General features: G+C 53.2%; 1 protein-coding gene across 16 annotated transcripts in view; it reads right to left on the reverse strand.

Moving 5' to 3' along the window:
* The window catches only part of LOC125319131, a 114,277-nt gene that overhangs the window by 42,820 nt on the left and 46,412 nt on the right, over positions 1–25,045 (reverse strand). For all 16 annotated transcript variants that reach the window (XM_048290154.1, XM_048290155.1, XM_048290159.1 and 13 more), the window contains 34 exons: positions 24,818–24,956; positions 23,804–23,991; positions 23,185–23,337; positions 22,854–22,964; positions 21,859–21,997; positions 20,845–21,032; positions 20,226–20,378; positions 19,895–20,005; positions 18,900–19,038; positions 17,886–18,073; positions 17,267–17,419; positions 16,936–17,046; positions 15,941–16,079; positions 14,927–15,114; positions 14,308–14,460; positions 13,977–14,087; positions 12,982–13,120; positions 11,968–12,155; positions 11,349–11,501; positions 11,018–11,128; positions 10,023–10,161; positions 9,009–9,196; positions 8,390–8,542; positions 8,059–8,169; positions 7,064–7,202; positions 6,050–6,237; positions 5,431–5,583; positions 5,100–5,210; positions 4,105–4,243; positions 3,091–3,278; positions 2,472–2,624; positions 2,141–2,251; positions 1,146–1,284; positions 132–319 (listed from right to left, as the gene is read on the reverse strand). In XM_048290154.1, coding sequence (XP_048146111.1) covers positions 132–319; positions 1,146–1,284; positions 2,141–2,251; positions 2,472–2,624; positions 3,091–3,278; positions 4,105–4,243; positions 5,100–5,210; positions 5,431–5,583; positions 6,050–6,237; positions 7,064–7,202; positions 8,059–8,169; positions 8,390–8,542; positions 9,009–9,196; positions 10,023–10,161; positions 11,018–11,128; positions 11,349–11,501; positions 11,968–12,155; positions 12,982–13,120; positions 13,977–14,087; positions 14,308–14,460; positions 14,927–15,114; positions 15,941–16,079; positions 16,936–17,046; positions 17,267–17,419; positions 17,886–18,073; positions 18,900–19,038; positions 19,895–20,005; positions 20,226–20,378; positions 20,845–21,032; positions 21,859–21,997; positions 22,854–22,964; positions 23,185–23,337; positions 23,804–23,991; positions 24,818–24,956 — 5,055 coding nt within the window. The remainder of the gene's footprint in view (positions 1–131; positions 320–1,145; positions 1,285–2,140; positions 2,252–2,471; positions 2,625–3,090; positions 3,279–4,104; positions 4,244–5,099; positions 5,211–5,430; positions 5,584–6,049; positions 6,238–7,063; positions 7,203–8,058; positions 8,170–8,389; positions 8,543–9,008; positions 9,197–10,022; positions 10,162–11,017; positions 11,129–11,348; positions 11,502–11,967; positions 12,156–12,981; positions 13,121–13,976; positions 14,088–14,307; positions 14,461–14,926; positions 15,115–15,940; positions 16,080–16,935; positions 17,047–17,266; positions 17,420–17,885; positions 18,074–18,899; positions 19,039–19,894; positions 20,006–20,225; positions 20,379–20,844; positions 21,033–21,858; positions 21,998–22,853; positions 22,965–23,184; positions 23,338–23,803; positions 23,992–24,817; positions 24,957–25,045) is intronic.

Raw genomic sequence — 25,045 nt, forward strand, 5'->3', positions numbered from 1 at the left:
TCTACACCCTCGAGCAGGAAGCTCTCGAAAGAGGAGATGCCAGGCCAGAAGGGCATCAGGCTTGGCTTTGGGCAGCAGCTCTGGAGCCCCCCCATTTGATTCAAGAAAGGTAAGGGCTAAGGTTTTCTCACCGGGAAAGGTCCAGTCCAATTGCCATTCCAACCGCCAGTCCAATTGCCTTGCCAACCGCCAGTCCAATTGTCATTCCAACCACCATTCCAATTGCCATTGCCATTGCCATTGCAGTACTTCAGCTCAACAACTCTCAGGACATTGAGCGTAATGCATGATCCCAAGTTCACCTGGGGTCCTTGGAAAGCTAGAAAAGAAAAGACAAAACCCCATGAGCTGAAAGACCGTGGTTGCCTTTCTGCAGGAGGGTGCTGGTGTTGCTCAGAGCCAGGCAGGTTCTGAAGGATTGCTGCACTAGGAATGTTTGAGCTGTACGAGGGACAGATTCCCTTGGAGAGCCCAAAGAGCACCAGCTCTGTGGCTCAGCAAGGAATGCCCACAAAGACGTGCTCTTGAAACCCCTTTGGCATTTCCCGTGCAGAAATCGGGGCTCTATGGCACTCGCTCCTGGGAATCCCGATGGCTGGGCATTACAGGGTGAGGCTGCTGGCAGTTCACGGGCCCAGGCATATGGGCTGTGACGTTCTGCAAGAATCCTACCAAGTGCAGGTCATTAAAGCCCTGGGGAATGCGACTGCTGCCACTGAGAAAAACCTCGAGGGATTGAAGCCGCTTGGCTTAGTGTTGTGAAGCACCGGGGTTTGGTGGCTGCCTGGATCACACTCGTCAGCAAGCTCTGCCCTGAAGGACAGCGGTTCTTAGAATGACCCATTTTCTTGACTGGGCATTACAGAGGAGCTCAGTGTGGGTTGAAACACTCCGGGCCCAAATCGAAGCCCCCTTAAGCTTTGTGGAAAGCAGCTGTAAGGGTTTGGTTTGGGTCATTTCTGGGGGCTGTGACACCACCCTGTTGCAGTCCTGATCTGCGGAGATGCCAAACCCTTTGTGCAACTGCTGCAGCCCTTGGTTTGTGTGCACCTCAAGGTGCAAGAGCAGCAATTGTGCCTTGGTCATTCACCAGGAGGAGAAAAAGCCAGGTCAGTAACACTCAGAATTCCCATGCTTGCACTCACCGTGAACTTCGTAAGCCATGTAGGTGGTGAGTCCGCTGCACATAGCGGCAATGGTTGCTCCGTAGGAGTTGAGGTTGTTGACCAATCCATTGGTGACAAAGGTGATGTGCTTGATAGTTCTTCCAAAACCGATCAGGTTCTAAAGATCAAATAGCAGCATTGAGCAAGCTCAGTGCTGGGATCTGGTTCCTGCTAGGCCTATTCCTAGGTCTGGAATGAGGACTCGGGGCTGGCTGTTTGAGTCCCAACTGCCTTTAGGGACACCTTTCAATCCCCTTGGGGCCTGTGGGAGCACTAGCAAGCCTTGAAGGCAGCTGCAAAGGCAGAGCTCGTTCTAAGGGAGTCAAGGTGCAGGGAGCCCGAGGGGAAGTGGCAGCGCAAGGAAAGCGCTGAAGAGGAGAAGAGGAGTGTGGCCGCTCTGTGTAGCCAGTGCTGGGCTCCTTGCAAAGCATTTGCTCAGTCCCTGCCCTCGGCCCTCAGAGGCACTCGGGCTGTCGGCTGGAAGGCCGGCAGCAGAAGTGTCTTGCTGCAGCCCGTTCTAAACGGGAGCCAAAGAGGGCAGCAGCAAGCCCGGGCAGATCCATTTGCTCTCGGACTATTTGCTTAAGTGGTGCTTAAGACCTCTCTGAGAGCCCTGGCTGCTCTAGCGGGACGAGTCTTTCTGAACGGCTCTCGCGGCGTTGTTTCAAAGGAATTGCCGCTCTCTTTTCCTCCTGGAGTGCTTTGTGGCCTGGCCCAATTCCCTGGCTGCTGGTGTTCCCTCGCACGCCCTCTCAAGGTTCTCAGAGAAAGCGGAGCTGGGGGAGGGAACGATGCAGCCCCTTTCTTCTTTTGGCAAAGCATTCCTACAACAATTTTCCAATCTACACTACTGTTGAGAGAAAGGAAAGCCTGCCACTAGTGACAACCTAATCGTTTCCATAAAGAAAAAGCACATGAAGAAACGGCCCGCTGATCCCCAGGGTCAGGAAGCTGCTACTCCTTAGGAATCTTACCCTGCTCTCTTGTGCCAGGCGGGCCAGATTATCAAAGCGGGGCATCTCGTTTCTGTTCATGACGGAAATGTAGCAGGCGTTCTGTTGCGTGACTTTGGTTGCAATGACGCCCTGTAAAATCAAGTCATCGAGCACTCAACATTTACATTTTCCAACTGTTAACAGTGGGATGAAGTCGGGATGGAAACCGTTACAAATGCTGAGAGTTTCTACCCCACATCGTGGACTCCAAACATTCAAAATACAGAAACATGCCCCGTTCCTGGGCCCGCTGGAGCAGGAGCCAGTCTCCTCGTCGGCTTTGTGAACGAGCAGCCCCCCTGCCACTCACCGTGTTGTAGTTCCAGATGGTTTTCCAGGACCCGCTGATGCTGTTTTGCTCAATGACTGCCACACGCCATTGCCTGTTGATGATCACGATTTGGGACTGGCCACCAATGATGACTTGCGTGTTGTTGCCTGGGATGCCGGGAATCTGCTGAGACTGAAAAGCCAAGGGAAAGAAGACGTTTGGCCTTTGAAGGGAGACAGTGATGTCCCCAAAGCTTTAGAAAAATCCCTGCTACAATAGAAGAAGCGCTGGCCCCAGGACAGTGCCGGCACTGCCCTCATTCTTTTCCAAAGGACCCAGAATCAAGGCTGTGCTGTTGGGCAAAGGCCCTAAGAATTCTTTTCAAGCATTCAGTGAATCATTGCTGCATCTGACAGCTGTCATCTGGTGCCTTTGGAGGTTGATGCGTGCAAGACCACTGGCCACAGTCCATCCAGGCTCAAGGTCTTGGATGGAAACCTCTGCTGACCCACGGCTCTGTTTCAGCATCTACACCCTCGAGCAGGAAGCTCTCGAAAGAGGAGATGCCAGGCCAGAAGGGCATCAGGCTTGGCTTTGGGCAGCAGCTCTGGAGCCCCCCCATTTGATTCAAGAAAGGTAAGGGCTAAGGTTTTCTCACCGGGAAAGGTCCAGTCCAATTGCCATTCCAACCGCCAGTCCAATTGCCTTGCCAACCGCCAGTCCAATTGTCATTCCAACCACCATTCCAATTGCCATTGCCATTGCCATTGCAGTACTTCAGCTCAACAACTCTCAGGACATTGAGCGTAATGCATGATCCCAAGTTCACCTGGGGTCCTTGGAAAGCTAGAAAAGAAAAGACAAAACCCCATGAGCTGAAAGACCGTGGTTGCCTTTCTGCAGGAGGGTGCTGGTGTTGCTCAGAGCCAGGCAGGTTCTGAAGGATTGCTGCACTAGGAATGTTTGAGCTGTACGAGGGACAGATTCCCTTGGAGAGCCCAAAGAGCACCAGCTCTGTGGCTCAGCAAGGAATGCCCACAAAGACGTGCTCTTGAAACCCCTTTGGCATTTCCCGTGCAGAAATCGGGGCTCTATGGCACTCGCTCCTGGGAATCCCGATGGCTGGGCATTACAGGGTGAGGCTGCTGGCAGTTCACGGGCCCAGGCATATGGGCTGTGACGTTCTGCAAGAATCCTACCAAGTGCAGGTCATTAAAGCCCTGGGGAATGCGACTGCTGCCACTGAGAAAAACCTCGAGGGATTGAAGCCGCTTGGCTTAGTGTTGTGAAGCACCGGGGTTTGGTGGCTGCCTGGATCACACTCGTCAGCAAGCTCTGCCCTGAAGGACAGCGGTTCTTAGAATGACCCATTTTCTTGACTGGGCATTACAGAGGAGCTCAGTGTGGGTTGAAACACTCCGGGCCCAAATCGAAGCCCCCTTAAGCTTTGTGGAAAGCAGCTGTAAGGGTTTGGTTTGGGTCATTTCTGGGGGCTGTGACACCACCCTGTTGCAGTCCTGATCTGCGGAGATGCCAAACCCTTTGTGCAACTGCTGCAGCCCTTGGTTTGTGTGCACCTCAAGGTGCAAGAGCAGCAATTGTGCCTTGGTCATTCACCAGGAGGAGAAAAAGCCAGGTCAGTAACACTCAGAATTCCCATGCTTGCACTCACCGTGAACTTCGTAAGCCATGTAGGTGGTGAGTCCGCTGCACATAGCGGCAATGGTTGCTCCGTAGGAGTTGAGGTTGTTGACCAATCCATTGGTGACAAAGGTGATGTGCTTGGTAGTTCTTCCAAAACCGATCAGGTTCTAAAGATCAAATAGCAGCATTGAGCAAGCTCAGTGCTGGGATCTGGTTCCTGCTAGGCCTATTCCTAGGTCTGGAATGAGGACTCGGGGCTGGCTGTTTGAGTCCCAACTGCCTTTAGGGACACCTTTCAATCCCCTTGGGGCCTGTGGGAGCACTAGCAAGCCTTGAAGGCAGCTGCAAAGGCAGAGCTCGTTCTAAGGGAGTCAAGGTGCAGGGAGCCCGAGGGGAAGTGGCAGCGCAAGGAAAGCGCTGAAGAGGAGAAGAGGAGTGTGGCCGCTCTGTGTAGCCAGTGCTGGGCTCCTTGCAAAGCATTTGCTCAGTCCCTGCCCTCGGCCCTCAGAGGCACTCGGGCTGTCGGCTGGAAGGCCGGCAGCAGAAGTGTCTTGCTGCAGCCCGTTCTAAACGGGAGCCAAAGAGGGCAGCAGCAAGCCCGGGCAGATCCATTTGCTCTCGGACTATTTGCTTAAGTGGTGCTTAAGACCTCTCTGAGAGCCCTGGCTGCTCTAGCGGGACGAGTCTTTCTGAACGGCTCTCGCGGCGTTGTTTCAAAGGAATTGCCGCTCTCTTTTCCTCCTGGAGTGCTTTGTGGCCTGGCCCAATTCCCTGGCTGCTGGTGTTCCCTCGCACGCCCTCTCAAGGTTCTCAGAGAAAGCGGAGCTGGGGGAGGGAACGATGCAGCCCCTTTCTTCTTTTGGCAAAGCATTCCTACAACAATTTTCCAATCTACACTACTGTTGAGAGAAAGGAAAGCCTGCCACTAGTGACAACCTAATCGTTTCCATAAAGAAAAAGCACATGAAGAAACGGCCCGCTGATCCCCAGGGTCAGGAAGCTGCTACTCCTTAGGAATCTTACCCTGCTCTCTTGTGCCAGGCGGGCCAGATTATCAAAGCGGGGCATCTCGTTTCTGTTCATGACGGAAATGTAGCAGGCGTTCTGTTGCGTGACTTTGGTTGCAATGACGCCCTGTAAAATCAAGTCATCGAGCACTCAACATTTACATTTTCCAACTGTTAACAGTGGGATGAAGTCGGGATGGAAACCGTTACAAATGCTGAGAGTTTCTACCCCACATCGTGGACTCCAAACATTCAAAATACAGAAACATGCCCCGTTCCTGGGCCCGCTGGAGCAGGAGCCAGTCTCCTCGTCGGCTTTGTGAACGAGCAGCCCCCCTGCCACTCACCGTGTTGTAGTTCCAGATGGTTTTCCAGGACCCGCTGATGCTGTTTTGCTCAATGACTGCCACACGCCATTGCCTGTTGATGATCACGATTTGGGACTGGCCACCAATGATGACTTGCGTGTTGTTGCCTGGGATGCCGGGAATCTGCTGAGACTGAAAAGCCAAGGGAAAGAAGACGTTTGGCCTTTGAAGGGAGACAGTGATGTCCCCAAAGCTTTAGAAAAATCCCTGCTACAATAGAAGAAGCGCTGGCCCCAGGACAGTGCCGGCACTGCCCTCATTCTTTTCCAAAGGACCCAGAATCAAGGCTGTGCTGTTGGGCAAAGGCCCTAAGAATTCTTTTCAAGCATTCAGTGAATCATTGCTGCATCTGACAGCTGTCATCTGGTGCCTTTGGAGGTTGATGCGTGCAAGACCACTGGCCACAGTCCATCCAGGCTCAAGGTCTTGGATGGAAACCTCTGCTGACCCACGGCTCTGTTTCAGCATCTGCACCCTCGAGCAGGAAGCTCTCGAAAGAGGAGATGCCAGGCCAGAAGGGCATCAGGCTTGGCTTTGGGCAGCAGCTCTGGAGCCCCCCCATTTGATTCAAGAAAGGTAAGGGCTAAGGTTTTCTCACCGGGAAAGGTCCAGTCCAATTGCCATTCCAACCGCCAGTCCAATTGCCTTGCCAACCGCCAGTCCAATTGTCATTCCAACCACCATTCCAATTGCCATTGCCATTGCCATTGCAGTACTTCAGCTCAACAACTCTCAGGACATTGAGCGTAATGCATGATCCCAAGTTCACCTGGGGTCCTTGGAAAGCTAGAAAAGAAAAGACAAAACCCCATGAGCTGAAAGACCGTGGTTGCCTTTCTGCAGGAGGGTGCTGGTGTTGCTCAGAGCCAGGCAGGTTCTGAAGGATTGCTGCACTAGGAATGTTTGAGCTGTACGAGGGACAGATTCCCTTGGAGAGCCCAAAGAGCACCAGCTCTGTGGCTCAGCAAGGAATGCCCACAAAGACGTGCTCTTGAAACCCCTTTGGCATTTCCCGTGCAGAAATCGGGGCTCTATGGCACTCGCTCCTGGGAATCCCGATGGCTGGGCATTACAGGGTGAGGCTGCTGGCAGTTCACGGGCCCAGGCATATGGGCTGTGACGTTCTGCAAGAATCCTACCAAGTGCAGGTCATTAAAGCCCTGGGGAATGCGACTGCTGCCACTGAGAAAAACCTCGAGGGATTGAAGCCGCTTGGCTTAGTGTTGTGAAGCACCGGGGTTTGGTGGCTGCCTGGATCACACTCGTCAGCAAGCTCTGCCCTGAAGGACAGCGGTTCTTAGAATGACCCATTTTCTTGACTGGGCATTACAGAGGAGCTCAGTGTGGGTTGAAACACTCCGGGCCCAAATCGAAGCCCCCTTAAGCTTTGTGGAAAGCAGCTGTAAGGGTTTGGTTTGGGTCATTTCTGGGGGCTGTGACACCACCCTGTTGCAGTCCTGATCTGCGGAGATGCCAAACCCTTTGTGCAACTGCTGCAGCCCTTGGTTTGTGTGCACCTCAAGGTGCAAGAGCAGCAATTGTGCCTTGGTCATTCACCAGGAGGAGAAAAAGCCAGGTCAGTAACACTCAGAATTCCCATGCTTGCACTCACCGTGAACTTCGTAAGCCATGTAGGTGGTGAGTCCGCTGCACATAGCGGCAATGGTTGCTCCGTAGGAGTTGAGGTTGTTGACCAATCCATTGGTGACAAAGGTGATGTGCTTGGTAGTTCTTCCAAAACCGATCAGGTTCTAAAGATCAAATAGCAGCATTGAGCAAGCTCAGTGCTGGGATCTGGTTCCTGCTAGGCCTATTCCTAGGTCTGGAATGAGGACTCGGGGCTGGCTGTTTGAGTCCCAACTGCCTTTAGGGACACCTTTCAATCCCCTTGGGGCCTGTGGGAGCACTAGCAAGCCTTGAAGGCAGCTGCAAAGGCAGAGCTCGTTCTAAGGGAGTCAAGGTGCAGGGAGCCCGAGGGGAAGTGGCAGCGCAAGGAAAGCGCTGAAGAGGAGAAGAGGAGTGTGGCCGCTCTGTGTAGCCAGTGCTGGGCTCCTTGCAAAGCATTTGCTCAGTCCCTGCCCTCGGCCCTCAGAGGCACTCGGGCTGTCGGCTGGAAGGCCGGCAGCAGAAGTGTCTTGCTGCAGCCCGTTCTAAACGGGAGCCAAAGAGGGCAGCAGCAAGCCCGGGCAGATCCATTTGCTCTCGGACTATTTGCTTAAGTGGTGCTTAAGACCTCTCTGAGAGCCCTGGCTGCTCTAGCGGGACGAGTCTTTCTGAACGGCTCTCGCGGCGTTGTTTCAAAGGAATTGCCGCTCTCTTTTCCTCCTGGAGTGCTTTGTGGCCTGGCCCAATTCCCTGGCTGCTGGTGTTCCCTCGCACGCCCTCTCAAGGTTCTCAGAGAAAGCGGAGCTGGGGGAGGGAACGATGCAGCCCCTTTCTTCTTTTGGCAAAGCATTCCTACAACAATTTTCCAATCTACACTACTGTTGAGAGAAAGGAAAGCCTGCCACTAGTGACAACCTAATCGTTTCCATAAAGAAAAAGCACATGAAGAAACGGCCCGCTGATCCCCAGGGTCAGGAAGCTGCTACTCCTTAGGAATCTTACCCTGCTCTCTTGTGCCAGGCGGGCCAGATTATCAAAGCGGGGCATCTCGTTTCTGTTCATGACGGAAATGTAGCAGGCGTTCTGTTGCGTGACTTTGGTTGCAATGACGCCCTGTAAAATCAAGTCATCGAGCACTCAACATTTACATTTTCCAACTGTTAACAGTGGGATGAAGTCGGGATGGAAACTGTTACAAATGCTGAGAGTTTCTACCCCACATCGTGGACTCCAAACATTCAAAATACAGAAACATGCCCCGTTCCTGGGCCCGCTGGAGCAGGAGCCAGTCTCCTCGTCGGCTTTGTGAACGAGCAGCCCCCCTGCCACTCACCGTGTTGTAGTTCCAGATGGTTTTCCAGGACCCGCTGATGCTGTTTTGCTCAATGACTGCCACACGCCATTGCCTGTTGATGATCACGATTTGGGACTGGCCACCAATGATGACTTGCGTGTTGTTGCCTGGGATGCCGGGAATCTGCTGAGACTGAAAAGCCAAGGGAAAGAAGACGTTTGGCCTTTGAAGGGAGACAGTGATGTCCCCAAAGCTTTAGAAAAATCCCTGCTACAATAGAAGAAGCGCTGGCCCCAGGACAGTGCCGGCACTGCCCTCATTCTTTTCCAAAGGACCCAGAATCAAGGCTGTGCTGTTGGGCAAAGGCCCTAAGAATTCTTTTCAAGCATTCAGTGAATCATTGCTGCATCTGACAGCTGTCATCTGGTGCCTTTGGAGGTTGATGCGTGCAAGACCACTGGCCACAGTCCATCCAGGCTCAAGGTCTTGGATGGAAACCTCTGCTGACCCACGGCTCTGTTTCAGCATCTGCACCCTCGAGCAGGAAGCTCTCGAAAGAGGAGATGCCAGGCCAGAAGGGCATCAGGCTTGGCTTTGGGCAGCAGCTCTGGAGCCCCCCCATTTGATTCAAGAAAGGTAAGGGCTAAGGTTTTCTCACCGGGAAAGGTCCAGTCCAATTGCCATTCCAACCGCCAGTCCAATTGCCTTGCCAACCGCCAGTCCAATTGTCATTCCAACCACCATTCCAATTGCCATTGCCATTGCCATTGCAGTACTTCAGCTCAACAACTCTCAGGACATTGAGCGTAATGCATGATCCCAAGTTCACCTGGGGTCCTTGGAAAGCTAGAAAAGAAAAGACAAAACCCCATGAGCTGAAAGACCGTGGTTGCCTTTCTGCAGGAGGGTGCTGGTGTTGCTCAGAGCCAGGCAGGTTCTGAAGGATTGCTGCACTAGGAATGTTTGAGCTGTACGAGGGACAGATTCCCTTGGAGAGCCCAAAGAGCACCAGCTCTGTGGCTCAGCAAGGAATGCCCACAAAGACGTGCTCTTGAAACCCCTTTGGCATTTCCCGTGCAGAAATCGGGGCTCTATGGCACTCGCTCCTGGGAATCCCGATGGCTGGGCATTACAGGGTGAGGCTGCTGGCAGTTCACGGGCCCAGGCATATGGGCTGTGACGTTCTGCAAGAATCCTACCAAGTGCAGGTCATTAAAGCCCTGGGGAATGCGACTGCTGCCACTGAGAAAAACCTCGAGGGATTGAAGCCGCTTGGCTTAGTGTTGTGAAGCACCGGGGTTTGGTGGCTGCCTGGATCACACTCGTCAGCAAGCTCTGCCCTGAAGGACAGCGGTTCTTAGAATGACCCATTTTCTTGACTGGGCATTACAGAGGAGCTCAGTGTGGGTTGAAACACTCCGGGCCCAAATCGAAGCCCCCTTAAGCTTTGTGGAAAGCAGCTGTAAGGGTTTGGTTTGGGTCATTTCTGGGGGCTGTGACACCACCCTGTTGCAGTCCTGATCTGCGGAGATGCCAAACCCTTTGTGCAACTGCTGCAGCCCTTGGTTTGTGTGCACCTCAAGGTGCAAGAGCAGCAATTGTGCCTTGGTCATTCACCAGGAGGAGAAAAAGCCAGGTCAGTAACACTCAGAATTCCCATGCTTGCACTCACCGTGAACTTCGTAAGCCATGTAGGTGGTGAGTCCGCTGCACATAGCGGCAATGGTTGCTCCGTAGGAGTTGAGGTTGTTGACCAATCCATTGGTGACAAAGGTGATGTGCTTGGTAGTTCTTCCAAAACCGATCAGGTTCTAAAGATCAAATAGCAGCATTGAGCAAGCTCAGTGCTGGGATCTGGTTCCTGCTAGGCCTATTCCTAGGTCTGGAATGAGGACTCGGGGCTGGCTGTTTGAGTCCCAACTGCCTTTAGGGACACCTTTCAATCCCCTTGGGGCCTGTGGGAGCACTAGCAAGCCTTGAAGGCAGCTGCAAAGGCAGAGCTCGTTCTAAGGGAGTCAAGGTGCAGGGAGCCCGAGGGGAAGTGGCAGCGCAAGGAAAGCGCTGAAGAGGAGAAGAGGAGTGTGGCCGCTCTGTGTAGCCAGTGCTGGGCTCCTTGCAAAGCATTTGCTCAGTCCCTGCCCTCGGCCCTCAGAGGCACTCGGGCTGTCGGCTGGAAGGCCGGCAGCAGAAGTGTCTTGCTGCAGCCCGTTCTAAACGGGAGCCAAAGAGGGCAGCAGCAAGCCCGGGCAGATCCATTTGCTCTCGGACTATTTGCTTAAGTGGTGCTTAAGACCTCTCTGAGAGCCCTGGCTGCTCTAGCGGGACGAGTCTTTCTGAACGGCTCTCGCGGCGTTGTTTCAAAGGAATTGCCGCTCTCTTTTCCTCCTGGAGTGCTTTGTGGCCTGGCCCAATTCCCTGGCTGCTGGTGTTCCCTCGCACGCCCTCTCAAGGTTCTCAGAGAAAGCGGAGCTGGGGGAGGGAACGATGCAGCCCCTTTCTTCTTTTGGCAAAGCATTCCTACAACAATTTTCCAATCTACACTACTGTTGAGAGAAAGGAAAGCCTGCCACTAGTGACAACCTAATCGTTTCCATAAAGAAAAAGCACATGAAGAAACGGCCCGCTGATCCCCAGGGTCAGGAAGCTGCTACTCCTTAGGAATCTTACCCTGCTCTCTTGTGCCAGGCGGGCCAGATTATCAAAGCGGGGCATCTCGTTTCTGTTCATGACGGAAATGTAGCAGGCGTTCTGTTGCGTGACTTTGGTTGCAATGACGCCCTGTAAAATCAAGTCATCGAGCACTCAACATTTACATTTTCCAACTGTTAACAGTGGGATGAAGTCGGGATGGAAACTGTTACAAATGCTGAGAGTTTCTACCCCACATCGTGGACTCCAAACATTCAAAATACAGAAACATGCCCCGTTCCTGGGCCCGCTGGAGCAGGAGCCAGTCTCCTCGTCGGCTTTGTGAACGAGCAGCCCCCCTGCCACTCACCGTGTTGTAGTTCCAGATGGTTTTCCAGGACCCGCTGATGCTGTTTTGCTCAATGACTGCCACACGCCATTGCCTGTTGATGATCACGATTTGGGACTGGCCACCAATGATGACTTGCGTGTTGTTGCCTGGGATGCCAGGAATCTGCTGAGACTGAAAAGCCAAGGGAAAGAAGACGTTTGGCCTTTGAAGGGAGACAGTGATGTCCCCAAAGCTTTAGAAAAATCCCTGCTATAATAGAAGAAGCGCTGGCCCCAGGACAGTGCCGGCACTGCCCTCATTCTTTTCCAAAGGACCCAGAATCAAGGCTGTGCTGTTGGGCAAAGGCCCTAAGAATTCTTTTCAAGCATTCAGTGAATCATTGCTGCATCTGACAGCTGTCATCTGGTGCCTTTGGAGGTTGATGCGTGCAAGACCACTGGCCACAGTCCATCCAGGCTCAAGGTCTTGGATGGAAACCTCTGCTGACCCACGGCTCTGTTTCAGCATCTACACCCTCGAGCAGGAAGCTCTCGAAAGAGGAGATGCCAGGCCAGAAGGGCATCAGGCTTGGCTTTGGGCAGCAGCTCTGGAGCCCCCCCATTTGATTCAAGAAAGGTAAGGGCTAAGGTTTTCTCACCGGGAAAGGTCCAGTCCAATTGCCATTCCAACCGCCAGTCCAATTGCCTTGCCAACCGCCAGTCCAATTGTCATTCCAACCACCATTCCAATTGCCATTGCCATTGCCATTGCAGTACTTCAGCTCAACAACTCTCAGGACATTGAGCGTAATGCATGATCCCAAGTTCACCTGGGGTCCTTGGAAAGCTAGAAAAGAAAAGACAAAACCCCATGAGCTGAAAGACCGTGGTTGCCTTTCTGCAGGAGGGTGCTGGTGTTGCTCAGAGCCAGGCAGGTTCTGAAGGATTGCTGCACTAGGAATGTTTGAGCTGTACGAGGGACAGATTCCCTTGGAGAGCCCAAAGAGCACCAGCTCTGTGGCTCAGCAAGGAATGCCCACAAAGACGTGCTCTTGAAACCCCTTTGGCATTTCCCGTGCAGAAATCGGGGCTCTATGGCACTCGCTCCTGGGAATCCCGATGGCTGGGCATTACAGGGTGAGGCTGCTGGCAGTGCACGGGCCCAGGCATATGGGCTGTGACGTTCTGCAAGAATCCTACCAAGTGCAGGTCATTAAAGCCCTGGGGAATGCGACTGCTGCCACTGAGAAAAACCTCGAGGGATTGAAGCCGCTTGGCTTAGTGTTGTGAAGCACCGGGGTTTGGTGGCTGCCTGGATCACACTCGTCAGCAAGCTCTGCCCTGAAGGACAGCGGTTCTTAGAATGACCCATTTTCTTGACTGGGCATTACAGAGGAGCTCAGTGTGGGTTGAAACACTCCGGGCCCAAATCGAAGCCCCCTTAAGCTTTGTGGAAAGCAGCTGTAAGGGTTTGGTTTGGGTCATTTCTGGGGGCTGTGACACCACCCTGTTGCAGTCCTGATCTGCGGAGATGCCAAACCCTTTGTGCAACTGCTGCAGCCCTTGGTTTGTGTGCACCTCAAGGTGCAAGAGCAGCAATTGTGCCTTGGTCATTCACCAGGAGGAGAAAAAGCCAGGTCAGTAACACTCAGAATTCCCATGCTTGCACTCACCGTGAACTTCGTAAGCCATGTAGGTGGTGAGTCCGCTGCACATAGCGGCAATGGTTGCTCCGTAGGAGTTGAGGTTGTTGACCAATCCATTGGTGACAAAGGTGATGTGCTTGATAGTTCTTCCAAAACCGATCAGGTTCTAAAGATCAAATAGCAGCATTGAGCAAGCTCAGTGCTGGGATCTGGTTCCTGCTAGGCCTATTCCTAGGTCTGGAATGAGGACTCGGGGCTGGCTGTTTGAGTCCCAACTGCCTTTAGGGACACCTTTCAATCCCCTTGGGGCCTGTGGGAGCACTAGCAAGCCTTGAAGGCAGCTGCAAAGGCAGAGCTCGTTCTAAGGGAGTCAAGGTGCAGGGAGCCCGAGGGGAAGTGGCAGCGCAAGGAAAGCGCTGAAGAGGAGAAGAGGAGTGTGGCCGCTCTGTGTAGCCAGTGCTGGGCTCCTTGCAAAGCATTTGCTCTCAGTCCCTGCCCTCGGCCCTCAGAGGCACTCGGGCTGTCGGCTGGAAGGCCGGCAGCAGAAGTGTCTTGCTGCAGCCGTTCTAAACGGGAGCCAAAGAGGGCAGCAGCTAGCCCGGGCAGATCCATTTGCTCTCGGACTATTTGCTTAAGTGGTGCTTAAGACCTCTCTGAGAGCCCTGGCTGCTCTAGCGGGACGAGTCTTTCTGAACGGCTCTCGCGGCGTTGTTTCAAAGGAATTGCCGCTCTCTTTTCCTCCTGGAGTGCTTTGTGGCCTGGCCCAATTCCTGGCTGCTGGTGTTCCCTCGCACGCCCTCTCAAGGTTCTCAGAGAAAGCGGAGCTGGGGGAGGGAACGATGCAGCCCCTTTCTTCTTTTGGCAAAGCATTCCTACAACAATTTTCCAATCTACACTACTGTTGAGAGAAAGGAAAGCCTGCCACTAGTGACAACCTAATCGTTTCCATAAAGAAAAAGCACATGAAGAAACGGCCCGCTGATCCCCAGGGTCAGGAAGCTGCTACTCCTTAGGAATCTTACCCTGCTCTCTTGTGCCAGGCGGGCCAGATTATCAAAGCGGGGCATCTCGTTTCTGTTCATGACGGAAATGTAGCAGGCGTTCTGTTGCGTGACTTTGGTTGCAATGACGCCCTGTAAAATCAAGTCATCGAGCACTCAACATTTACATTTTCCAACTGTTAACAGTGGGATGAAGTCGAGATGGAAACCGTTACAAATGCTGAGAGTTTCTACCCCACATCGTGGACTCCAAACATTCAGAATACAGAAACAAGCCCCATTCCTGGGCCCGCTGGAGCAGGAGCCAGTCTCCTCGTCGGCTTTGTGAACGAGCAGCCCCCCTGCCACTCACCGTGTTGTAGTTCCAGATGGTTTTCCAGGACCCGCTGATGCTGTTTTGCTCAATGACTGCCACATGCCATTGCCTGTTGATGATCACGATTTGGGACTGGCCACCAATGATGACTTGCGTGTTGTTGCCTGGGATGCCGGGAATCTGCTGAGACTGAAAAGCCAAGGGAAAGAAGACGTTTGGCCTTTGAAGGGAGACAGTGATGTCCCCAAAGCTTTAGAAAAATCCCTGCTACAATAGAAGAAGCGCTGGCCCCAGGATAGTGCCGGCACTGCCCTCATTCTTTTCCAAAGGACCCAGAATCAAGGCTGTGCTGTTGGGCAAAGGCCCTAAGAATTCTTTTCAAGCATTCAGTGAATCATTGCTGCATCTGACAGCTGTCATCTGGTGCCTTTGGAGGTTGATGCGTGCAAGACCACTGGCCACAGTCCATCCAGGCTCAAGGTCTTGGATGGAAACCTCTGCTGACCCACGGCTCTGTTTCAGCATCTGCACCCTCGAGCAGGAAGCTCTCGAAAGAGGAGATGCCAGGCCAGAAGGGCATCAGGCTTGGCTTTGGGCAGCAGCTCTGGAGCCCCCCCATTTGATTCAAGAAAGGTAAGGGCTAAGGTTTTCTCACCGGGAAAGGTCCAGTCCAATTGCCATTCCAACCGCCAGTCCAATTGCCTTGCCAACCGCCAGTCCAATTGTCATTCCAACCACCATTCCAATTGCCATTGCCATTGCCATTGCAGTACTTCAGCTCAACAACTCTCAGGACATTGAGCGTAATGCATGATCCCAAGTTCACCTGGGGTCCTTGGAAAGCTAGAAAAGAAAAGACAAAACCCCATGAGCTGAAAGACCGTGGTTGCCTTTCTGCAGGAGGGTGCTGGTGTTGCTCAGAGCCAGGCAGGTTCTGAAGGATTGCTGCACTAGGAATGTTTGAGCTGTACGAGGGACAGATTCCCTTGGAGAGCCCAAAGAGCACCAGCTCTGTGGCTCAGCAAGGAATGCCCACAAAGACGTGCTCTTGAAACCCCTTTGGCATTTCCCGTGCAGAAATCGGGGCTCTATGGCACTCGCTCCTGGGAATCCCGATGGCTGGGCATTACAGGGTGAGGCTGCTGGCAGTTCACGGGCCCAGGCATATGGGCTGTGACGTTCTGCAAGAATCCTACCAAGTGCAGGTCATTAAAGCCCTGGGGAATGCGACTGCTGCCACTGAGAAAAACCTCGAGGGATTGAAGCCGCTTGGCTTAGTGTTGTGAAGCACCGGGGTTTGGTGGCTGCCTGGATCACACTCGTCAGCAAGCTCTGCCCTGAAGGACAGCGGTTCTTAGAATGACCCATTTTCTTGACTGGGCATTACAGAGGAGCTCAGTGTGGGTTGAAACACTCCGGGCCCAAATCGAAGCCCCCTTAAGCTTTGTGGAAAGCAGCTGTAAGGGTTTGGTTTGGGTCATTTCTGGGGGCTGTGACACCACCCTGTTGCAGTCCTGATCTGCGGAGATGCCAAACCCTTTGTGCAACTGCTGCAGCCCTTGGTTTGTGTGCACCTCAAGGTGCAAGAGCAGCAATTGTGCCTTGGTCATTCACCAGGAGGAGAAAAAGCCAGGTCAGTAACACTCAGAATTCCCATGCTTGCACTCACCGTGAACTTCGTAAGCCATGTAGGTGGTGAGTCCGCTGCACATAGCGGCAATGGTTGCTCCGTAGGAGTTGAGGTTGTTGACCAATCCATTGGTGACAAAGGTGATGTGCTTGGTAGTTCTTCCAAAACCGATCAGGTTCTAAAGATCAAATAGCAGCATTGAGCAAGCTCAGTGCTGGGATCTGGTTCCTGCTAGGCCTATTCCTAGGTCTGGAATGAGGACTCGGGGCTGGCTGTTTGAGTCCCAACTGCCTTTAGGGACACCTTTCAATCCCCTTGGGGCCTGTGGGAGCACTAGCAAGCCTTGAAGGCAGCTGCAAAGGCAGAGCTCGTTCTAAGGGAGTCAAGGTGCAGGGAGCCCGAGGGGAAGTGGCAGCGCAAGGAAAGCGCTGAAGAGGAGAAGAGGAGTGTGGCCGCTCTGTGTAGCCAGTGCTGGGCTCCTTGCAAAGCATTTGCTCAGTCCCTGCCCTCGGCCCTCAGAGGCACTCGGGCTGTCGGCTGGAAGGCCGGCAGCAGAAGTGTCTTGCTGCAGCCCGTTCTAAACGGGAGCCAAAGAGGGCAGCAGCAAGCCCGGGCAGATCCATTTGCTCTCGGACTATTTGCTTAAGTGGTGCTTAAGACCTCTCTGAGAGCCCTGGCTGCTCTAGCGGGACGAGTCTTTCTGAACGGCTCTCGCGGCGTTGTTTCAAAGGAATTGCCGCTCTCTTTTCCTCCTGGAGTGCTTTGTGGCCTGGCCCAATTCCCTGGCTGCTGGTGTTCCCTCGCACGCCCTCTCAAGGTTCTCAGAGAAAGCGGAGCTGGGGGAGGGAACGATGCAGCCCCTTTCTTCTTTTGGCAAAGCATTCCTACAACAATTTTCCAATCTACACTACTGTTGAGAGAAAGGAAAGCCTGCCACTAGTGACAACCTAATCGTTTCCATAAAGAAAAAGCACATGAAGAAACGGCCCGCTGATCCCCAGGGTCAGGAAGCTGCTACTCCTTAGGAATCTTACCCTGCTCTCTTGTGCCAGGCGGGCCAGATTATCAAAGCGGGGCATCTCGTTTCTGTTCATGACGGAAATGTAGCAGGCGTTCTGTTGCGTGACTTTGGTTGCAATGACGCCCTGTAAAATCAAGTCATCGAGCACTCAACATTTACATTTTCCAACTGTTAACAGTGGGATGAAGTCGGGATGGAAACCGTAACAAATGCTGAGACTTTCTACCCCACATCGTGGACTCCAAACATTCAGAATACAGAAACAAGCCCCATTCCTGGGCCCGCTGGAGCAGGAGCCAGTCTCCTCGTCGGCTTTGTGAACGAGCAGCCCCCCTGCCACTCACCGTGTTGTAGTTCCAGATGGTTTTCCAGGACCCGCTGATGCTGTTTTGCTCAATGACTGCCACACGCCATTGCCTGTTGATGATCACGATTTGGGACTGGCCACCAATGATGACTTGCGTGTTGTTGCCTGGGATGCCGGGAATCTGCTGAGACTGAAAAGCCAAGGGAAAGAAGACGTTTGGCCTTTGAAGGGAGACAGTGATGTCCCCAAAGCTTTAGAAAAATCCCTGCTACAATAGAAGAAGCGCTGGCCCCAGGACAGTGCCGGCACTGCCCTCATTCTTTTCCAAAGGACCCAGAATCAAGGCTGTGCTGTTGGGCAAAGGCCCTAAGAATTCTTTTCAAGCATTCAGTGAATCATTGCTGCATCTGACAGCTGTCATCTGGTGCCTTTGGAGGTTGATGCGTGCAAGACCACTGGCCACAGTCCATCCAGGCTCAAGGTCTTGGATGGAAACCTCTGCTGACCCACGGCTCTGTTTCAGCATCTACACCCTCGAGCAGGAAGCTCTCGAAAGAGGAGATGCCAGGCCAGAAGGGCATCAGGCTTGGCTTTGGGCAGCAGCTCTGGAGCCCCCCCATTTGATTCAAGAAAGGTAAGGGCTAAGGTTTTCTCACCGGGAAAGGTCCAGTCCAATTGCCATTCCAACCGCCAGTCCAATTGCCTTGCCAACCGCCAGTCCAATTGTCATTCCAACCACCATTCCAATTGCCATTGCCATTGCCATTGCAGTACTTCAGCTCAACAACTCTCAGGACATTGAGCGTAATGCATGATCCCAAGTTCACCTGGGGTCCTTGGAAAGCTAGAAAAGAAAAGACAAAACCCCATGAGCTGAAAGACCGTGGTTGCCTTTCTGCAGGAGGGTGCTGGTGTTGCTCAGAGCCAGGCAGGTTCTGAAGGATTGCTGCACTAGGAATGTTTGAGCTGTACGAGGGACAGATTCCCTTGGAGAGCCCAAAGAGCACCAGCTCTGTGGCTCAGCAAGGAATGCCCACAAAGACGTGCTCTTGAAACCCCTTTGGCATTTCCCGTGCAGAAATCGGGGCTCTATGGCACTCGCTCCTGGGAATCCCGATGGCTGGGCATTACAGGGTGAGGCTGCTGGCAGTTCACGGGCCCAGGCATATGGGCTGTGACGTTCTGCAAGAATCCTACCAAGTGCAGGTCATTAAAGCCCTGGGGAATGCGACTGCTGCCACTGAGAAAAACCTCGAGGGATTGAAGCCGCTTGGCTTAGTGTTGTGAAGCACCGGGGTTTGGTGGCTGCCTGGATCACACTCGTCAGCAAGCTCTGCCCTGAAGGACAGCGGTTCTTAGAATGACCCATTTTCTTGACTGGGCATTACAGAGGAGCTCAGTGTGGGTTGAAACACTCCGGGCCCAAATCGAAGCCCCCTTAAGCTTTGTGGAAAGCAGCTGTAAGGGTTTGGTTTGGGTCATTTCTGGGGGCTGTGACACCACCCTGTTGCAGTCCTGATCTGCGGAGATGCCAAACCCTTTGTGCAACTGCTGCAGCCCTTGGTTTGTGTGCACCTCAAGGTGCAAGAGCAGCAATTGTGCCTTGGTCATTCACCAGGAGGAGAAAAAGCCAGGTCAGTAACACTCAGAATTCCCATGCTTGCACTCACCGTGAACTTCGTAAGCCATGTAGGTGGTGAGTCCGCTGCACATAGCGGCAATGGTTGCTCCGTAGGAGTTGAGGTTGTTGACCAATCCATTGGTGACAAAGGTGATGTGCTTGATAGTTCTTCCAAAACCGATCAGGTTCTAAAGATCAAATAGCAGCATTGAGCAAGCTCAGTGCTGGGATCTGGTTCCTGCTAGGCCTATTCCTAGGTCTGGAATGAGGACTCGGGGCTGGCTGTTTGAGTCCCAACTGCCTTTAGGGACACCTTTCAATCCCCTTGGGGCCTGTGGGAGCACTAGCAAGCCTTGAAGGCAGCTGCAAAGGCAGAGCTCGTTCTAAGGGAGTCAAGGTGCAGGGAGCCCGAGGGGAAGTGGCAGCGCAAGGAAAGCGCTGAAGAGGAGAAGAGGAGTGTGGCCGCTCTGTGTAGCCAGTGCTGGGCTCCTTGCAAAGCATTTGCTCAGTCCCTGCCCTCGGCCCTCAGAGGCACTCGGGCTGTCGGCTGGAAGGCCGGCAGCAGAAGTGTCTTGCTGCAGCCCGTTCTAAACGGGAGCCAAAGAGGGCAGCAGCAAGCCCGGGCAGATCCATTTGCTCTCGGACTATTTGCTTAAGTGGTGCTTAAGACCTCTCTGAGAGCCCTGGCTGCTCTAGCGGGACGAGTCTTTCTGAACGGCTCTCGCGGCGTTGTTTCAAAGGAATTGCCGCTCTCTTTTCCTCCTGGAGTGCTTTGTGGCCTGGCCCAATTCCCTGGCTGCTGGTGTTCCCTCGCACGCCCTCTCAAGGTTCTCAGAGAAAGCGGAGCTGGGGGAGGGAACGATGCAGCCCCTTTCTTCTTTTGGCAAAGCATTCCTACAACAATTTTCCAATCTACACTACTGTTGAGAGAAAGGAAAGCCTGCCACTAGTGACAACCTAATCGTTTCCATAAAGAAAAAGCACATGAAGAAACGGCCCGCTGATCCCCAGGGTCAGGAAGCTGCTACTCCTTAGGAATCTTACCCTGCTCTCTTGTGCCAGGCGGGCCAGATTATCAAAGCGGGGCATCTCGTTTCTGTTCATGACGGAAATGTAGCAGGCGTTCTGTTGCGTGACTTTGGTTGCAATGACGCCCTGTAAAATCAAGTCATCGAGCACTCAACATTTACATTTTCCAACTGTTAACAGTGGGATGAAGTCGGGATGGAAACCGTTACAAATGCTGAGAGTTTCTACCCCACATCGTGGACTCCAAACATTCAAAATACAGAAACATGCCCCGTTCCTGGGCCCGCTGGAGCAGGAGCCAGTCTCCTCGTCGGCTTTGTGAACGAGCAGCCCCCCTGCCACTCACCGTGTTGTAGTTCCAGATGGTTTTCCAGGACCCGCTGATGCTGTTTTGCTCAATGACTGCCACACGCCATTGCCTGTTGATGATCACGATTTGGGACTGGCCACCAATGATGACTTGCGTGTTGTTGCCTGGGATGCCGGGAATCTGCTGAGACTGAAAAGCCAAGGGAAAGAAGACGTTTGGCCTTTGAAGGGAGACAGTGATGTCCCCAAAGCTTTAGAAAAATCCCTGCTACAATAGAAGAAGCGCTGGCCCCAGGACAGTGCCGGCACTGCCCTCATTCTTTTCCAAAGGACCCAGAATCAAGGCTGTGCTGTTGGGCAAAGGCCCTAAGAATTCTTTTCAAGCATTCAGTGAATCATTGCTGCATCTGACAGCTGTCATCTGGTGCCTTTGGAGGTTGATGCGTGCAAGACCACTGGCCACAGTCCATCCAGGCTCAAGGTCTTGGATGGAAACCTCTGCTGACCCACGGCTCTGTTTCAGCATCTACACCCTCGAGCAGGAAGCTCTCGAAAGAGGAGATGCCAGGCCAGAAGGGCATCAGGCTTGGCTTTGGGCAGCAGCTCTGGAGCCCCCCCATTTGATTCAAGAAAGGTAAGGGCTAAGGTTTTCTCACCGGGAAAGGTCCAGTCCAATTGCCATTCCAACCGCCAGTCCAATTGCCTTGCCAACCGCCAGTCCAATTGTCATTCCAACCACCATTCCAATTGCCATTGCCATTGCCATTGCAGTACTTCAGCTCAACAACTCTCAGGACATTGAGCGTAATGCATGATCCCAAGTTCACCTGGGGTCCTTGGAAAGCTAGAAAAGAAAAGACAAAACCCCATGAGCTGAAAGACCGTGGTTGCCTTTCTGCAGGAGGGTGCTGGTGTTGCTCAGAGCCAGGCAGGTTCTGAAGGATTGCTGCACTAGGAATGTTTGAGCTGTACGAGGGACAGATTCCCTTGGAGAGCCCAAAGAGCACCAGCTCTGTGGCTCAGCAAGGAATGCCCACAAAGACGTGCTCTTGAAACCCCTTTGGCATTTCCCGTGCAGAAATCGGGGCTCTATGGCACTCGCTCCTGGGAATCCCGATGGCTGGGCATTACAGGGTGAGGCTGCTGGCAGTTCACGGGCCCAGGCATATGGGCTGTGACGTTCTGCAAGAATCCTACCAAGTGCAGGTCATTAAAGCCCTGGGGAATGCGACTGCTGCCACTGAGAAAAACCTCGAGGGATTGAAGCCGCTTGGCTTAGTGTTGTGAAGCACCGGGGTTTGGTGGCTGCCTGGATCACACTCGTCAGCAAGCTCTGCCCTGAAGGACAGCGGTTCTTAGAATGACCCATTTTCTTGACTGGGCATTACAGAGGAGCTCAGTGTGGGTTGAAACACTCCGGGCCCAAATCGAAGCCCCCTTAAGCTTTGTGGAAAGCAGCTGTAAGGGTTTGGTTTGGGTCATTTCTGGGGGCTGTGACACCACCCTGTTGCAGTCCTGATCTGCGGAGATGCCAAACCCTTTGTGCAACTGCTGCAGCCCTTGGTTTGTGTGCACCTCAAGGTGCAAGAGCAGCAATTGTGCCTTGGTCATTCACCAGGAGGAGAAAAAGCCAGGTCAGTAACACTCAGAATTCCCATGCTTGCACTCACCGTGAACTTCGTAAGCCATGTAGGTGGTGAGTCCGCTGCACATAGCGGCAATGGTTGCTCCGTAGGAGTTGAGGTTGTTGACCAATCCATTGGTGACAAAGGTGATGTGCTTGGTAGTTCTTCCAAAACCGATCAGGTTCTAAAGATCAAATAGCAGCATTGAGCAAGCTCAGTGCTGGGATCTGGTTCCTGCTAGGCCTATTCCTAGGTCTGGAATGAGGACTCGGGGCTGGCTGTTTGAGTCCCAACTGCCTTTAGGGACACCTTTCAATCCCCTTGGGGCCTGTGGGAGCACTAGCAAGCCTTGAAGGCAGCTGCAAAGGCAGAGCTCGTTCTAAGGGAGTCAAGGTGCAGGGAGCCCGAGGGGAAGTGGCAGCGCAAGGAAAGCGCTGAAGAGGAGAAGAGGAGTGTGGCCGCTCTGTGTAGCCAGTGCTGGGCTCCTTGCAAAGCATTTGCTCAGTCCCTGCCCTCGGCCCTCAGAGGCACTCGGGCTGTCGGCTGGAAGGCCGGCAGCAGAAGTGTCTTGCTGCAGCCCGTTCTAAACGGGAGCCAAAGAGGGCAGCAGCAAGCCCGGGCAGATCCATTTGCTCTCGGACTATTTGCTTAAGTGGTGCTTAAGACCTCTCTGAGAGCCCTGGCTGCTCTAGCGGGACGAGTCTTTCTGAACGGCTCTCGCGGCGTTGTTTCAAAGGAATTGCCGCTCTCTTTTCCTCCTGGAGTGCTTTGTGGCCTGGCCCAATTCCCTGGCTGCTGGTGTTCCCTCGCACGCCCTCTCAAGGTTCTCAGAGAAAGCGGAGCTGGGGGAGGGAACGATGCAGCCCCTTTCTTCTTTTGGCAAAGCATTCCTACAACAATTTTCCAATCTACACTACTGTTGAGAGAAAGGAAAGCCTGCCACTAGTGACAACCTAATCGTTTCCATAAAGAAAAAGCACATGAAGAAACGGCCCGCTGATCCCCAGGGTCAGGAAGCTGCTACTCCTTAGGAATCTTACCCTGCTCTCTTGTGCCAGGCGGGCCAGATTATCAAAGCGGGGCATCTCGTTTCTGTTCATGACGGAAATGTAGCAGGCGTTCTGTTGCGTGACTTTGGTTGCAATGACGCCCTGTAAAATCAAGTCATCGAGCACTCAACATTTACATTTTCCAACTGTTAACAGTGGGATGAAGTCGGGATGGAAACCGTTACAAATGCTGAGAGTTTCTACCCCACATCGTGGACTCCAAACATTCAAAATACAGAAACATGCCCCGTTCCTGGGCCCGCTGGAGCAGGAGCCAGTCTCCTCGTCGGCTTTGTGAACGAGCAGCCCCCCTGCCACTCACCGTGTTGTAGTTCCAGATGGTTTTCCAGGACCCGCTGATGCTGTTTTGCTCAATGACTGCCACACGCCATTGCCTGTTGATGATCACGATTTGGGACTGGCCACCAATGATGACTTGCGTGTTGTTGCCTGGGATGCCGGGAATCTGCTGAGACTGAAAAGCCAAGGGAAAGAAGACGTTTGGCCTTTGAAGGGAGACAGTGATGTCCCCAAAGCTTTAGAAAAATCCCTGCTACAATAGAAGAAGCGCTGGCCCCAGGACAGTGCCGGCACTGCCCTCATTCTTTTCCAAAGGACCCAGAATCAAGGCTGTGCTGTTGGGCAAAGGCCCTAAGAATTCTTTTCAAGCATTCAGTGAATCATTGCTGCATCTGACAGCTGTCATCTGGTGCCTTTGGAGGTTGATGCGTGCAAGACCACTGGCCACAGTCCATCCAGGCTCAAGGTCTTGGATGGAAACCTCTGCTGACCCACGGCTCTGTTTCAGCATCTGCACCCTCGAGCAGGAAGCTCTCGAAAGAGGAGATGCCAGGCCAGAAGGGCATCAGGCTTGGCTTTGGGCAGCAGCTCTGGAGCCCCCCCATTTGATTCAAGAAAGGTAAGGGCTAAGGTTTTCTCACCGGGAAAGGTCCAGTCCAATTGCCATTCCAACCGCCAGTCCAATTGCCTTGCCAACCGCCAGTCCAATTGTCATTCCAACCACCATTCCAATTGCCATTGCCATTGCCATTGCAGTACTTCAGCTCAACAACTCTCAGGACATTGAGCGTAATGCATGATCCCAAGTTCACCTGGGGTCCTTGGAAAGCTAGAAAAGAAAAGACAAAACCCCATGAGCTGAAAGACCGTGGTTGCCTTTCTGCAGGAGGGTGCTGGTGTTGCTCAGAGCCAGGCAGGTTCTGAAGGATTGCTGCACTAGGAATGTTTGAGCTGTACGAGGGACAGATTCCCTTGGAGAGCCCAAAGAGCACCAGCTCTGTGGCTCAGCAAGGAATGCCCACAAAGACGTGCTCTTGAAACCCCTTTGGCATTTCCCGTGCAGAAATCGGGGCTCTATGGCACTCGCTCCTGGGAATCCCGATGGCTGGGCATTACAGGGTGAGGCTGCTGGCAGTTCACGGGCCCAGGCATATGGGCTGTGACGTTCTGCAAGAATCCTACCAAGTGCAGGTCATTAAAGCCCTGGGGAATGCGACTGCTGCCACTGAGAAAAACCTCGAGGGATTGAAGCCGCTTGGCTTAGTGTTGTGAAGCACCGGGGTTTGGTGGCTGCCTGGATCACACTCGTCAGCAAGCTCTGCCCTGAAGGACAGCGGTTCTTAGAATGACCCATTTTCTTGACTGGGCATTACAGAGGAGCTCAGTGTGGGTTGAAACACTCCGGGCCCAAATCGAAGCCCCCTTAAGCTTTGTGGAAAGCAGCTGTAAGGGTTTGGTTTGGGTCATTTCTGGGGGCTGTGACACCACCCTGTTGCAGTCCTGATCTGCGGAGATGCCAAACCCTTTGTGCAACTGCTGCAGCCCTTGGTTTGTGTGCACCTCAAGGTGCAAGAGCAGCAATTGTGCCTTGGTCATTCACCAGGAGGAGAAAAAGCCAGGTCAGTAACACTCAGAATTCCCATGCTTGCACTCACCGTGAACTTCGTAAGCCATGTAGGTGGTGAGTCCGCTGCACATAGCGGCAATGGTTGCTCCGTAGGAGTTGAGGTTGTTGACCAATCCATTGGTGACAAAGGTGATGTGCTTGGTAGTTCTTCCAAAACCGATCAGGTTCTAAAGATCAAATAGCAGCATTGAGCAAGCTCAGTGCTGGGATCTGGTTCCTGCTAGGCCTATTCCTAGGTCTGGAATGAGGACTCGGG

This window comes from Corvus hawaiiensis, chromosome 36, assembly GCF_020740725.1.
Source record: "Corvus hawaiiensis isolate bCorHaw1 chromosome 36, bCorHaw1.pri.cur, whole genome shotgun sequence".
NCBI lineage: Eukaryota > Metazoa > Chordata > Aves > Passeriformes > Corvidae > Corvus > Corvus hawaiiensis.